General features: G+C 50.1%; 1 protein-coding gene across 1 annotated transcript in view; it reads right to left on the bottom strand.

The window, feature by feature from the left end:
• LOC144798482 (C-signal-like) overlaps positions 1-15982 on the bottom strand; it is a 175468-nt gene that overhangs the window by 47740 nt on the left and 111746 nt on the right. Inside the window, exon 4 of the mRNA XM_078669382.1 lies at positions 7198-7359. Within this exon, the coding sequence (XP_078525508.1) occupies positions 7198-7359 (162 nt within the window). The remainder of the gene's footprint in view (positions 1-7197; positions 7360-15982) is intronic.

Genomic DNA, 15982 nt, shown 5'->3' with positions numbered 1-15982 from the left:
GGCGAGTCCTACAATGTCCTGATTACCATTATTACTATTTTTACAAATTAGTGTTTTAACCTTGCGAATGGGTGACACGAGTAGAGTATGTTTTAAATATTGAGCATACTCCACTTTGATCTACACTTGTTTCTCACTGTGATTCTATGTGTGACACAGTATTTAAGTTAAGGTCCTTTCACGAGCACAATCATCGTTGGACAGTAAGGGTTTACTTAGAGACAATATGCTTATTAATGTGTGATTTTAACATGTTCCCCCCACTTATTTTTGTCCCACTTCCAGGTCTACCATGAGAGTACGGGGTATGTACATTCCACTTACTTTGTAGTGTAGATAGTGTGACTTTGATCCTGAAAAAGTGTCCTAGCAGTTTGACTTTTGAGACACGAAACATGTTGATCACTTGAGAGCCGGGCATATACCACTAGACACATTACAACTAGTTTTTATCCCCTCTCCACCTTTTAATTAGGCAGTTTACCGTCAGAATAAATATTGGTTAGGACTAACTGACCTATTTTAACTCACATTTTCCTTACATCTACACAGGCTAGGCCCCTCACCCCTACTGCACCCACCGGCAGGAACAAAAGATCCCCGATAAAGAGCCCCGGTTCCGGGTGCCCGTCAAAGATTGCAGCACCGACCCGACGAGGGGCAGGCTCAAATGATGAAGCATGACACCTAGCTTGCTGGGTGTGTGAGAGCCCTAGTTCCAACAAGGAGAACTCACTCTCCTCCCCTCACACAATAGTGGTCCTCCAGTGACCCTACTACCTTTTCATGCTCCAACCATCCTAACATACTATCACAGAGGAACTCCGTACCCACCTTGTACACAGAAACACAGGGTAACATATAAAGTTAACAGGGCAGACATCCAAATGTATCATCAGCGTTATGGGGAATATGCAATCGACCCGAGGTTATGAAGGGCAGCACTAATGGGCATGTATTACCTCTAGAATTATCACAGATCTCAAATTAACAGCTGCAGTGATCAAACTAACTGCCCTGCTTGGGATGTCTGTTTTGCACCCTTACATGCCCTCTGGGAAGGCAGGATACTGCAATTGCCCCTGGGGCATGAAACAAACATGGCTGCAGATCCAAGCTCCCAGGGGACCACGTTGGCCTCGTACAGGCAGGTTGGGGGCCTTGTACTTTCCGGAAGAATACCTAGATGATAAACGAGTCAGAATCTCTTTCACTTGTAAGCGTAAGAAGTCCTAGTGGAAGGCCTCTTAGCCTCCTTCAATATGTCCATGCAATCCTCAGGAAGATTCAAGTGGCCATATTGCACTCTCTCAGGAGCCATGCCGCCAAACTCAATGATGAGAGGTTGGGGTGCACCATCTGCCCCCGAACTTCGTCAGAAAGTTCGGCCGACACGGCAGCTGCCGGTGAGGTAGGAGCGACCGGTGAAGCAGGTCCGTGAACCACCACTGTCTGGGCCATTCTGGAGCAATGAGCATCATCCGCGCTCTGGACTGGGACAGCTTGATGAGCATGCCGGAATCAGGGGAATTGGTGGAAAAGCGTACAGAAAGCTGTTGGACCAGCTGATCCATAACGCGTTCCCCAGAGTCCCCGGTTGGTAATACCTCGAGGCGAAGCCGCGGCATTTTCTGTTTTCGGCGGTGGCAAACAGTTCTACGTCTGGAGTGCCCCACATGGCGAAGATGTCGTCTAGCACCTCGTCGTTTATGACCCACTTGTGGTTTTCTTGGATCAACCTGCTGAGGGCGTTCACTTGAACATTCTGCACACCTGGCAGATGAGTCGCCTTTATAGTCAGTCCTCTGGCTAGCAGCCAGTGCCAGATCGCCTGCGCTTCCTGTGACAGTGTGCGCGATCTTGAGCCCCCCTGCTTGTTGAGATAATACATTGTGGTCGTATTGTCCGTCTGCACAAGCAAGGAGTTGGTCTGGAAGGACGGATGAAAGGCCTTCAGTGCCAAGTGAACAGCTCTGAGTTCCAGGAAATTGATGTGATACGTGGACTCCGCCGGAGACCACGTTCCCTGGATCTGTAGATGGTCTGAATGAGCTCCCCAGCCCTGGAGAGACGCATCCGTCACGATAGTTTGAGTAGGGATGTCCCTGTGGAAAGGAACCCCTCTGAGGAGATTCTCTGCTGAGCACCACCATTTCAGGGACTGTTGGGTGGGACGAGACAACTGGATCCTGGCCTCCCAGCACCCTTTCCTCTGGTCCCACTGATCCTCCAAGCATTCCTGCAGCGGTCTCATGTGGAGGCACGCATGTGGAGTGATGAAGATGCAAGAGGCCATCGACCCCAGTAGAGAAGACACCGTCCTCACTGTTGTAGATGGAGCAGCTATGAGAGCCTGAGCCTTCCGAAGGATTGATAAGCGTCTCTCCTCCGAAGGAGACACTCTTGGGGACCGCGTATTGATGGAAGCTCCCAAGTACTGCAGGCACTGGACAGGAATCGGGACAGACTTGGACATGTTTATGTGCAACCCCAGCTGGCTCAACAGAACAGCCATCTTGTTGAAGTAGAGTTGCGCTTCCTGGAAGATGGAGGCTTTGACCAACCAGTCGTCCAGGTACGGGTAGACAAACACCTTGTTCTTTCGCAGGTGCGCTGCCACGACAGCCATGCATTTCGAAAAAGTCCTGGGTGCAGACTTCAGTCCAAACGGTAGTACGGTGTACTGATAGTGATTGGTGCCGACGAGGAAGCGCAGGAACTTCCGTTGTTTCTGTGCAATGGGCACATGGAAGTACGCATCTTGCAGATCTATCGCGCAAAGCCAGTCTCCCCTTTGTAGCGGAGGATAGATCTGGTGCAACGACAGCATGCAAAACGTTTCCCTGCAAATCCATTTGTTTGCTTGCTGCAAATCCAGAATGGGCCTGAACTCGTTCTTGTCCTTCTTCTGTACTAGGAAGAAACGGGAGTAAAGGCCCTTTCCCCTTTGAGACAGAGGGACGTCTTCCATCGCCCTTTTTCTTAACAGGGTATCGGCCTCCGCCTTGAGCTCGCGCAGTCGGAACTGCGAGCAAACCGGTGGAATTGCTGGAGGCGGGCTGATGAAACGAAGAATGTATCCATTGCAAACAATATTCAGCACCCACTTGTCCTGAGTAATTTTTCTCCACTATGCCAAGTATTGTTGGATGCTTCTCCCCACCGGAGCGGGTAACGGACGAGGGGGAAGTAGCACCTCAGGGCCCAGACCCAGCCGGGCCTTTGGGCGTCGAGGCGGACTGCTGGCCGCCTCTGCCCATCTGTCGTTTCTGGAAAGGCCGCCTCTGGTACTGCTGCTGCTGATGTTGCTGCTGGCCAGATTGACGACCTTGCCCTCTGCCCTGGGCCCCGAAACGCCTCTGGAAGGGGCGGAACGACTTCTTCTGTTCCTTCGGCTTCTCTAACCCGACAGCCGTCAGGGTTTCAGCCTCCGCCTTCATGCGGGCCATCTCCTCATCAGCGTGTTTGCCAAACAATGTCACTCCAGAGAACGGAAGGTTGGCGACCCTCTGCTGGGCCTCTGGCTTCAGCGACGTCAGGCGTAACTAGGCATGACGTCTCAAATTTATCCCGTGACAATAGCCATGGGCAGCCAAGAACGAGGAATCCGCCGCTGCGCTGATCACTTGATTAGACACCATCATGCCCTTGTTGAGGATCTCTTGGAAATCCTCCCTTTTGTCCCTAGGGAGATGCTCCATAAACTGCTGTAGGGAATCCCACAGGGATCGATCGTAACGTTCCAAGAGAGCCATGGCACTCGCGGCTTTCATAGACATAGAAGCCGTACCGCAGACCTTACGTCCCACTGAATCCATCTGCTTACACTCTTTATCAGGGGGTACCGTGGATGAAGGAGCAGTAGCGTGTTGTTTCCTGGCGGCTGTAACGATCACAGAATCTGGGACCGGGTCCAACCTGAGAAACGCCGGATCGGATTCTGGAGGTCTGTATTTCTTCTGCAGCCTGGAGGGGGCGGATCTCGCCAACGCTGGCGTCAGGAAAAGGTCCATCGCCGGCTCCTCCAGCCCCGGCACTAAGGGCAACAGTGGTCGTGATAGTTGCCGCTTATGGAGGGTCTCGAAAATCACTGACATAGAAGGCATGGGCACCGTCAGGGTAATACCCAGCTTCGCCGCCCCTCGCAATAAGACCTCTTGAAACGACACAATGTCATCCACTGGCGACACTTTCGTGGGGGGCGAGTCTGACAGTGTGGGCGAATACCCCCGAGCACTGGACGAATCCGTATGATGGGATCTCGATCGATCACATCCGTGACGCCGCCGTGACCTTGTAGATGAATGACGGTCACTCCTAGAACGGCGTCTTCGCCTGGATCTAGACCTGGACCGTGATCTGGGCCTCCGAGGTCGTGGACGATCCACAGGCCTGGTCGGCTGCGGAGGTATAGCCGGAGTCTTCGGCTGTGGCGTCCCCTTAGGTGGTGACGGGAAGGGCGGCAGCGAGACTGACCGTGGAGGAAGCCTTGGTGGAAGAGGCGGAGGACGATGTGGAGGCGGAGGAGGAGGAGTCTTCGGAAGAGGAGGAGGAGGAGGAGGAGGAGTCCTCGGAAGTGGCAGAAGCGGTGGAGGAGTGGGACTCTTCTGCGGCAACGTAGGAGGTGTAGGCGACCTCGGCCGAGAAGGGGAGTAAGCTTGAGAGTACTCCGAGTCGGAAGGTCTCACCACTCTCTTCTTATTTGTAGGCCTGTGCGACGAAGTCCTAGAAGCAGACCTTCTACTGGGCGACCGGGGGCTCGTGGAAGAAGAGGGCAGGCTGACCACCGAGCCCGGGGACGCCGTCCTTGCCCTGGATCGCCTCCTGGAGGTAGACTTCTCTTTTCTAGACGTCGACCTCTTCCTCAACGTCGAATGCCTCGACGTCGAGACATCCATCGATGGCGATCTTCTTTTCCTCGACGTCGAGTGCCCGCTCCTCGACGTCAAATGCCGAGTAGACCTCGACGGCGAGCGGCGGTGTCACCTCGACGGCAAGCGCCGGTGCCTGGAACCATCACGACGTCGACGACTCCTCGACGTTGATGTAGTTCTCGATGTCAACCGCGTCCGAGGTCTCAACGTCAGCCCCCTCGATGTCGAACGGCGACGCCGCTTCGTCCCAGAGCCCCTGGGTCGACGGGGAGCACACGGTGGTCAATCCTCTCGACGACAACATCAAGGCCATCGACGTCGACGGAGAAATGTGCCGTTTTCTGGCCTTCTCTTGCCTGGGGAGCCCCCCAGAGGCCTGAGCACGGGCAGAGGACTCGGATCAAGTCCTCCCATGCCCAGACCCACCTTGATCTTGCAGTTTCCTTAGCTCCAGGCCTTGGAGCCGGATCTTCTCCCTCTCTCTCCTGGTCCTTTTGAAAAAGGACTGGCAGATGTCACAATCCGCAGGAACATGGGATGAAGAGAGACAGAGGATACACACTCTGTGGCCATCCGATTTGGCCTTCTTCTTGGCACACTCAGGGCATCTGTCAAACAATGCAGGCATTTTCGACAGAGAAGGTGGCAAAAAACTCCAGCAAATGGAAGAAGGAACAGGTGGACATCGAGTGAAACACTCTAAACACTTGAAAAGTGTAAAAAAATATGAATAAAACCCAAAAAGGGAGAGCTCAATGCTCCAGGGTCCTGCTAGCAGGAGCCGGAAAAAAGAACTGAAAGTAAAAGGAGTTTGCTATGCATCATGGGATACAGAGGGTCTCTGGAGAGTTCCTTAAAGGCACGGTAACCCTTTTCCAGACATATAATGGCAGCCTATGGGGGCTTGTCTGTCCATCCCTTCCTCTCTATCATTCGAAGGTTTTTGTGAAGGGGAAGTTTCTCTATGGATGGAACTGGTCACATTATGGTAAATGTGAGGTTGGTAAAACATCCTTGGCATTTCTAGTTGAAGTACTGGACAGTGTAGACTTGTAGGTACAGGCTGCATTATTGTCTTTAATTTTCTCTTAAGTGTCTATACAGGTCTGCAAATAAGACGATTTAAGAGATTATTTTTGATTGGTCCGGGGTCCACGCACATGGGCGGGACTATTCACTAGATTATGACTATACACAGAGATCCCCTACTACAGAAATATGCCAATTAAGGGTATGCCAATCAAACTGTGTTTAGGAGAGAGAGCACAAGCACTTTGTGCACTTACCACTGCTGATCAGTGCTAGAGGCCAACAAAAACGAGTTCAGCAAGATTGGAGGCAATCAGGCAACAGGTTTGGGAGACGACCACCTTAAGTCGGACAGGTCTAGCACAGCCCATGAGTTACAATTCTAACTTAGAAACGTGACCTATGAGTTGCCAAAGAGCTGCATGCAAACTAACTGGTAAAGGGTAGAATGGTATGTCCCCCCCCCCAAAGTCTTTCATTAGCCTAAAGTTGCTAAAAAGAGTTAATTTGGGTAGAAACACATTCTTATAGTAAAATCAATCCCAACCACTTTGTTGTATTTTAAATCCCGAGTTTGTGCTTCTCCAAACCAATCCCTCAAAACATACACTGCCTACTAGTGTGGATGACATTTAAATCTACATATACCTTTTATTCCTCATTGTCTTACGTAACATTTTTTATAGACTGATTTACACACATATGATTCATTGTGTGAGTGTGATGTAAAGTGCTCTTACACCCTACACTGGTAGGCGTAGCGCTATAAAACAAATTAAATTCACGGGAAAGAGGGTTTATGGAGAAATGAGGGGCACTGTAGTAGATAGGTAGTGAGGGATATATTGAGAATAAAGTAACTGAAGGAGGGGAAAAACACAGCCTGGGCTGCTATCGCAGGAGCAACTGGTAGTCCTTTGTGCCATTTGTAATAAGCTGCTCAAATGTCCCCCATGATGACAGGGCAACGCCCCTATCTCCCTTGAGCTCCAGCTGTTCCATTACTCAAGTGCCCACCTCCAAACAGCAATGATGTCCTGCGGGTTAGACATCCAAGACGTATTCGAGGCCTTAATTGTAACAAATGAAAAAAATATTCAATTAAAATAAAAGACCCGCTAAGCCATATGTGGTTTACCATGGAGCAAGTGAAACATTGCAAATGGAAATGCTGACACTCCAGAGAACCTTGAGGAAGGGCAACAGAGCAAACGAGTTACATCACAAAGATATATAGTGACAATCAAACAGGGTGCTGTAAATTTGTGCACTGAATTGAACCTGCTTGCCTTACCTTGCTACAACGATAGGAGACAACAGGAGCGAATTCAAATTTTTCATGACAGACGGCGATTGATGACAATCTGGTAGACATGTTGATCACGGCTGCTTTGCTGCAGCTCATACCAGCCTCGTTGTTGTCTTTTGCAGCCTTCTTTAAGAGGTGTAGAAATGCCTGAAAAGACAGAAATCATTTAAACAGCCATTTGGGACACAATCATGCTAGAAAATGCAGCGCCGGGGGCATTTCTAAGGGAAAATTGCATTAGGTGACTGTTCCTTTAGGTCCTTCAGCTTTGACAATGACAATGTTGAAATAAATAAATGTATTTCTAATCACAATTATTGCAAAAAGTGAATTCCTGTTTGAAGAGTGTTCAGCAACATATAGTGATTTATGTTGGCTACTGGACCAGGAGAGCAATGGAGTTTTATTTGGTAATGTGTTTCTGGGTCATGTCTATAAAGGGAAACAACCTTTACAACGCAACTTTTACAACGCACTACCATTACAACAAAACTTTTACAACGCAACATCCATTACAATGCATGTCTTAACAACGCAACTATTACAACGCATGACACTACAACGCATACCACTACAACGCATGTCATTACAACGCAGTCATTACAACGCATACCATTACAACGCATACCATTACAACGCATACCATTACAACGCATACCATTACAACGCATAACATTACCATCCAACACTTACCCTACTGTTGCACCCCCTGGAGTTAGAATAGTAATTTTTACCCCTACACTATCCAACACTTACCCTACTGTTGCACCCCCTGGAGTTAGAATAGTAATTTTTACCCCTACACTATCCAATACTTACCAAACATGCAATGTAATGTAATGCGTTGTAAAGGTAGTATGCGTTGTAATGGAATGCGTTGTAAAGGTATGCGTTGTAAAAGTATGCGTTGTAACGTCATACAACCGTCTATAAATTACATCACGTTAAGTAGCACATGCGTTATGCAGGTCGCTCAGTCCAATTTATGAAGCCACACAAAGCCACCCTTTGTGGCTTTGAGAGGCCTCATAAATTATGAGAAAGGCAACACAGTGACAATCGCTGCCTCGCTTTACTCTGCGCCCAAGGGCCGTTCCGTGGGTGTTGCAGAGAGTTTTCCCCAAGCAAACCCCATGGAATTTGACGTTGCCCCAGATTTCAAAAAGCATGAAACCTGGAGAACCGTCAAATTCGTACGTCTCCCGAGGTGAAGCATAACGTGGAGAAATATCCTCATTTCCTCTGGTTTTTCTTCTTTCTAGGTCTGCTGCATTCTGATGCACAGATAGGAGGAGGAAAACACTGTTTAGGATTGTTTTTGTTCAAGTTCAGAAATTTGTATAGCGCACTACTCACCCAGAGGGTCTCAAGGCGCTTGAGGGAGGGGAGGGGGGTGCTTTATTTATCGAATATCCAAGTTTTAAGTTGCTTTCTGAAGGAGAGGTGGTTCTGTGTAAGGCGGAGGTGGGTGGGGAGAGAATTCCAGGTTTTGGCTGCTAAGTAGGAGAAGGATCTCCCCCCCCCATGGTGGATCTGTTGATGCGCAGAATGGCAGCGAGGGCCTGGTTGGACGAACGAAGTTGGCGGGTGGGGGAGTAAAAGGACAGGCGCTTATTTAGGCATTCGGGTCCTAGGTCGTAGAGGGCTTTGTGTGCGTGGGTGAGGAGTCGGAACGTTATCCTCTTGTTGACGGGGAGCCAGTGGAGGTCTTTCAGGTGACCGGAAATGTGAGCCTGGCGAGGGATGTTTAGTATGAGTCTGGCTGAGGCGTTTTGGATGCGTTGGAGTTTTTTCTGTAGTTTGGCTGTGGTTCCGGCGTAGAGGGTGTTGCCGTAATCCAGTCGGCTGGTGACTAGTGCGTGGGTGACCGTTTTTCTTGTTTCGGTGGGTAACCAACGGAATATTTTTTTGAGCATGCGTAGTATGTTGAAGCATGATGAGGAAACGGCATTGACTTGTCTGGTCATCGAGAGGGAGGAGTCCAGGATGAAGACCAGGTTACGTGCGTGGTCCGTTGGTTTGGGTGCGTTTCCCAGGGCCGGTGGCCACCATGATTCATCCCAAGCAGAGGGGGATGAGCCTAAGATTAGGACTTCCGTTTTGTTCGAGTTCAGTTTTAGACGGCTGTCCTTCATCCACTCTGCAACATCTTTCATTCCTTCGTGTAAGTTGGTTTTGGCGGTGTTTGGGTCTTTGGTGAGGGAGAGGATCAGCTGGGTGTCGTCGGCGTAGGAGATGATGTTGAGGTTGTGTTGGCGCGCGATGGATGCGAGGGGACTCATGTAAACGTTGAAGAGGGTGGGACTGAGTGATGATCCTTGAGGTACGCCGCAAATGACTTCGGTGGCTTCTGATCTAAAAGGGGGGAGGCGGACTCTCTGTGTTCTTCCGGCGAGGAACGAGATGATCCAATCCAATGCTTTTCCTTGTATTCCGACGTTGTTGAGGCGTTGTATGAGGGTGCTATGACAGACTGTGTCGAAGGCTGCGGAGAGGTCAAGTAGGATGAGGGCAACTGTTTCTCCGTTGTCCAGAAGTGTTCGAATGTCGTCTGTTGCTGCGATGAGTGCGGTTTCCGTGCTGTGTTTGGCTCGGAAACCGGACTGTGAGGGGTCGAGGGATTTGTTGGATTCGAGGAAGGCGGCGAGCTGATGGTTGACGGCTTTCTCAATGACTTTGGCAGGGAATGGGAGGAGCGAGATGGGACGGTAGTTCTTAAGTTCAGTGGGGTCTGCTGTGGGTTTCTTTAGAAGGGCGCTGAGTTCGGCGTGTTTCCAGCTTTCCGGGAAGGTAGCGGAGTTGAGGGAGCAGTTAATGACGTCTCGGAGATGGGGTGCGATGATGGAGTTTGCTTTGTTGAAAATGTGGTGGGGACATGGGTCGGTAGGCGATCCGGAGTGGATGGTGTTTATCAGGCGAATGGTGTCATCAGTGGTGATTAGGTTCCAGGTGCAAAGGTTGTTAGAGGGGGGATTTGGTTCAGGGGTGGGTGGAGTGGACTGGTCTCCGGGCTGGTTTTCAAAGCTGTTATGTATGTCGGCGATTTTGTTGTGGAAGAAATAGGCTAGGGAGTCGCAGAGGTCTTGGGAAGGGGTGATGTTGTTGGTGCCGGCGGTGGGGTTGGTAAATTCTTTGACGATGTTGAATAGTTCCTTGCTGTTGTGGGCGTTGTTGTCAAGTCGATCTTTGAATGCTGATTTCTTGGTGGATCGGATCAGTTGGTGGTGTTTTCGGGTGGCGTTCTTGAAGGTGGTCAGGTTGTCAGTGGTTGGGTTTTTTCTCCAGGCTCTCTCAAGGGTACGACAGAACTTCTTGGATGTTTTAAGGTCATCGTTGAACCATGTGGCTTTTTGTTACTTTTCTTGATTTGATGGTTTTTCAAGGGTGCTAGTTCATCGGCGCTGTTGGTGATCCATTGTGTGAGGTTGGTGGCCGCCTGGTTAGGGTCCGATGATTTGGCAGGAGGGTTTTTGTGGAGCGAGGTAAAGAGCTGGTCGGAGGTAATTTTGTTCCAGTTTCTTCGGGGAATTTGTTGTGGGAGATTGTGGGTCGTGGTCTTTTTGTAGTTGAAGTGAACGCAGCTGTGGTCCGTCCAGTGGAGAGCTGTGGTGTGGTAGAAGGAGATGTGCTTGCTGGAGGTGAAGATTGGGTCGAGCGTGTGCCCGGCATAGTGGGTGGGAGTATCAACAAGTTGTATTAGTCCGAGATTGGCTAAGTTGTCCAGGAGGGTGGTGGTGTTGCTGTCATTTTTCTTTTCCAGGTGGAAGTTGAGGTCTCCCAGTAGAATGTAGTCCTCGGATGAGAGGGCGTGTGGGCTGATGAAGTCGGTGATGTCTTCGCTGAATTGAGTGCGGGGTCCTGGTGGTCTATAGATGAGGGTGCCTCTGAGTGTGGTTTTGGGGTCGTGTGGATCTGGAAGTGAAGGTGTTCGGCGGCTGCGAGGTTATCGTCTGAGCTGGTCGTGATGCGGATGGAATTTTTATGTACGATGGCGATGCCTCCTCCTGTTTGGATGGTGCGGTCCTTTCGGATGATCTTGTAGCCGTCCGGGATGGCTATGGCGATGTCGGGAGCTGATGAGGCGTTCATCCAGGTTTCTGTAAGGAAGGCGACGTCCGGTGATGTGGTGTCGAGCAGGTTCCAGAGTTCAATGGCGTGTCTGTGGACCGAGCCGGTGTTGAGCAGGATGCACTTAAGGTGGTTAGATTCGGAGCTTTGTTTGAAGTCTGTGAATTTAGTGTGGGTCTTGATGCAGTCGAGTTTGCAGGAGTGGCAGGTGAAAGGTCCACGGGTGTGTCCAGGGGCGGCTTGGTAGCAGTTTTGGAGGCAGCCGGGGTTGAGTGCCGAGAGGGAAGCAGCATCGTACGTTAAGCGGGTGGAGTGGGATTTACGAGGACCAGGGGGTCTGGCGCTGGGCGCGGTCCAGGCGCGGACGGGCTTAGACGGGCTTACCTTTGGCGCACCTTCGGCACGCATGGGGCGCGTCCGCTGCGCGTAAACACTGCGCGTCTGTTGCTCTGACATATGTAGAAAGTGGAGGGGGCGGAGCGAGGGAGGGTCAGCTGGGAGGCGGGAGTGGGGTGGAGAGACGGGCTGGAGGCACATCAACAAAATGGCAGCAACCACAAAAGCCAAACAGGACGAGATTGGGGCACGATGTGAAATCAGGCACTAATTAATATAATAAAGCAATGCGGGCAATGCGAGCAGTGGAGCACTATGATAATACACAGGCACAAATAATTGATAAGCAATTCGAGCAGTGCAATGAGTAAATAAAGCGCTAAAAATACTGGAGCAGGCACAGATTAAGCACAAAATAATTGCAAGGTAGTGCGAGCAATGCACAGAATAGTTTTTGGCCGCAGTGGGGAGTAGCAGTGGGAAGTGAAGCGCTACGATACCCAAGAGAACCAGGGAGGAGCGACCGCTACTGCAGGAGTCAGGCAGGTCACAGTGCTTCGCCGGACGGGACGATCTTGATTACCAGTGGGAGGGAGGGGCAGCTGGGAGGCGGGAGTGGGGTGGAGAGACGGGCTGGAGGCACATCAACAAAATGGCAGCAACAACAAAAGCCAAACAGGATGAGATTGGGGTACGATGTGAAATCAGGCACTAATTAATATAATAAAGCAATGCGGGCAATGCGAGCAGTGGAGCGCTATGATAATACACAGGCACAAATAATTTATAAGCAATGCGAGCAGTGCAATGAGTAAATAAAGCGCTAAAAATACTGAGCAGGCACAGATTAAGTACAAAATAATTGCAAGGTAGTGTGAGCAATGCACAGAATCGTTTTTGGCCGCAGTGGGGAGTAGCAGTGGGGAATGAAGCGCTACGATACCCAAGAGAAGAACCAGGGAGGAGCGACCGCTACTGCAGGAGTCAGGCAGGTCAGGTGTGAAGGAAAGAGCCCCTTTTTTAGAGGAAGCAGAGCCGATACAAAGAAATGTCAGATAAGAAAATGGTTTACAAACAGTCTACATTTTGGTCTTTATATTGCCTATACTGCAGCAGACATCATGTTTCTATGTTAGCATAACCAGAGTACTAGGTTTTAGTCGATAGCACCGTTTTAAAAAGGCAGCGCCTTTCATTTGCTAGGGACATTTCCAAATGAGAAATATAACTAATCATAAATGTAAATAACACTAAAACCATGACATTGGAAAGCCCTATAACAGATTGTTTTAGTAAATGGGACACAAATGCTGAAAATTCTCTAATTGTGTTTATTATTAAATTAAGCTAATCACCACATAGACAAAAGCCTAGCAAGTGGAATCGCTAAAGAGAAAATGTTACTGTGGGGAATTAGGATGAAGTAAATATATATATATTTTTTTTGTGTCCTTATTAGCCACTTAATCGTTCCAGGGACGCTCCAGCTGCAGAAACACCATCGCCTCTGTACCATCAAGAAACTAGAAAATTGTTTCATGACCTCCTGAAAGGCGGGCCTGATGTCTCAGCGAGGAAGAGCCCCACACATAGTATCTCCATTCGAGCCCATTATCGGCTGATAGTCCAGTAACATTATGGCATGGGGTGCCTCCCATTGGACATGGATACTTAGGCTTAATCATCGGACCCGGGGAAAAAAAAAAAAAGAAACCCGGGTACTCTAGCTGTCCCGTCTCCACTCAACTAAGAAGTTCCAGAATCTCACAGTATGGGGGCTACAGGCTCTGGCTAGATCTACTTTCGATGTTGCATAAAGTGAAGACAACCACTCTGCATGGGTTGGCGAGATAATGTTAACCCAATTTTTGCATATTTGTCTTCTTGCTAGTAGAATAGCATAATATAGAAATTCTCTTTCTAGCCCCTTGATGTTATTATTTAGCCCAAAGATGATTAAAGACCATGAGAAAGGGATAGAGATTCTGAGAATTGATTCAAGTGATATCTTGATTTCTTGCCAGTATGTAGTGATGTTCGGACAGTCCCAAAACATATGTAAATCTGAGGCTGCTGGGAGGAGGCATTTACTACAACACTTCCCTGGTTGGAACTTAGAGAGCTTTTTGGGGGAATAATACGCTCGATGTAATGTAAATAGTTGGTTGCGCCTCAACCAGGCAGGTTTTATAATTTTTGTAGAGAAAGCTAAAGGATTCTATCCATTTCTCTTCTGCCTGTGGTTCTCCCTCTCCTCCCCATAGTTTTAAGGGAAGGTTAAATTCGCCCTCTGCTTCTTCGATGATGTTCCAATAGTAAAAAGCCACCTCTTTACCTCCATAGGGTTTCTCAACTAGGTTTTTATCTAGAGAGCTGTATCCTCCAATTTTGACCTTTTTCTTTATTTGAGTTCGCAACCAACTGGACAGTTGTATAAAAATAAACCAGGATAGTGGTGAGGTTACCCTGTCTGAGAATATGTCCCATTCCATTAAGGATCCTTCTGCCACTAACTCTCCCCATCGTTTTATTCCTTGTTGGAAATGGGATCCCTGGCTGGCCAGGGCTTTCGCCAAAGTCAGTCAGAGACCACCACTCCCAAGTCAGGGCAAGGGAGTTACACGCCAAGATAACCCCTGCTCACCCTCTAGGTAACGTGGCGCGAGCAGCAAGGCTAAACTTGGAGGCGATGTAAGTTAAGTATTTGCGCATGCACCCCAGCAACAACACCCAGGACCCACCACAAAGGAAACTCCACACAAGGTTATATAAAAATAGCCTTTGTATTACACCAAAACACATTATATAAAACACACACTTTACAATGTGCCAGAGGCACGAGCAGAATTTACAGGGGATATGTACAAGACAGGGCCACCTGGACCACTGTCAGGAATCAGAAGTAACACTTTCAGAAATAGCACTTAGAATGTAGATCACTGTAGCACAAAAATATAAAAATAGAGCACACAACCAGTAACTACTGGTAACCAGGACCTCACTAGCACCACCTGCGCTAGGAAGAAAACAACCACCTATGTATCACAATACCTGTAGTGGTGTAAGAACATAACACATGATGCAATGCATAACATTCATTCAGAGGTGTAAAGAGGAAAACACATGATGCATCAACAATACATTCAGAGGTGTAAAAAACAAGGCACATGACGCATAAAAACACATTCAGAGGTGCAGCAAAAGGAACAATAGCGCCAAACTCACGTAAGTCACCACCTGTGACTGTCCCTAGGCCCTCTGGCCTTGTTGGGGCTAGGACGCCCTGTGTCCCAAATGTCAGGGGGCCTAAACGTAGCAGTTGCCCACAAAGTGCTAGGCAGCTGTGAAGTGAGTGAGGGGCCAACGCTGGAGCCCCCCCAGGCTCTGAAGAAATCAAATGTCCCCCTGAGCCTCTCAGGGCTCTGTAAGAAATATGGCACTCAGGAGCCTCTCTGGGCTCTCATCAATCTGCCACCTCGAGCCTCTCAGGGCTCAAAACCAAAAAGGTGCAGCCTCACTGGGCTGTTGGGGTCCCTCACGGGGGACCCGGGAACACTGGGGGTGCCTCGAGCCTCTCTTAGGCTCGAACACCAAATGGGGGCGGGGAGCCTCTCAGGGCTCGAGTGAAACTTGTGCCCAGCCGTTGGAGTCCCCCTCTCTGGGACTCGGAATCCGGAACTGCCCCCAGAGCCCTCTCAGGGCTATAAAACAAATATGAGGCCAGAGCCTCTCCGGGCTCAAAGAAGGAATGCCCCCGGGGCCCCACTCACCGGCTTCCTGTGGCGGGGGGGGGAGGGGCTCCTCCTCGCAGGGGGACAGGACTCCTCTTCGGCCCTGCTCCTCTTCACTGGGGACACATGAGAGCTCCCGCTCCTCGGGGCTCGCCGCAGACTTCTCCCCTCTCTCTCCTGGGCTCTCCTTCTCCCCGGGGCTCTCCCTTCACATGGGAGCCCCGGCAGGCAGCAGCTTCCGGCTTCCCTCTCTGTCTAGCCCCCGGCCTGCCTGACTTCCGGGTCGCGGCTGCGGGGGCGGGACTTCCGTCGGCAAGCTCTCTGATTGGCCGGCCGGCCAACCACTTCCGGGTCGTCGCGGGCAGCGCGGCGGCCCGGTCCAGACACTTGTAGGCGGGGGGTGAAGTTACCGAGGGGTCGGCACCGTCGAGGTAAATGCAAAAACGGGCGGCAAGGTCCCTGGCAGGGTGGGCACCTGCCAGGCGACAAAACACTCAAAAATAAGCGAGGTGGCACTCGCTTGGGGCGGACAATGCCGGGTGGGCACCGGCCTCTGCAGACAAAGCGCTCCCAGCGCTAGAGGCAATTTACAGCGCTCCCTGCGCTAAATGTAAAATACAGCGCTCTTAAGCGCT

The sequence above is a fragment of the Lissotriton helveticus genome, chromosome 12 (genome assembly GCF_964261635.1).
Source record: "Lissotriton helveticus chromosome 12, aLisHel1.1, whole genome shotgun sequence".
NCBI lineage: Eukaryota > Metazoa > Chordata > Amphibia > Caudata > Salamandridae > Lissotriton > Lissotriton helveticus.
Note: the sequence above shows the minus strand (reverse complement) of the source record. Positions and strands in the feature narration are given on the sequence as shown.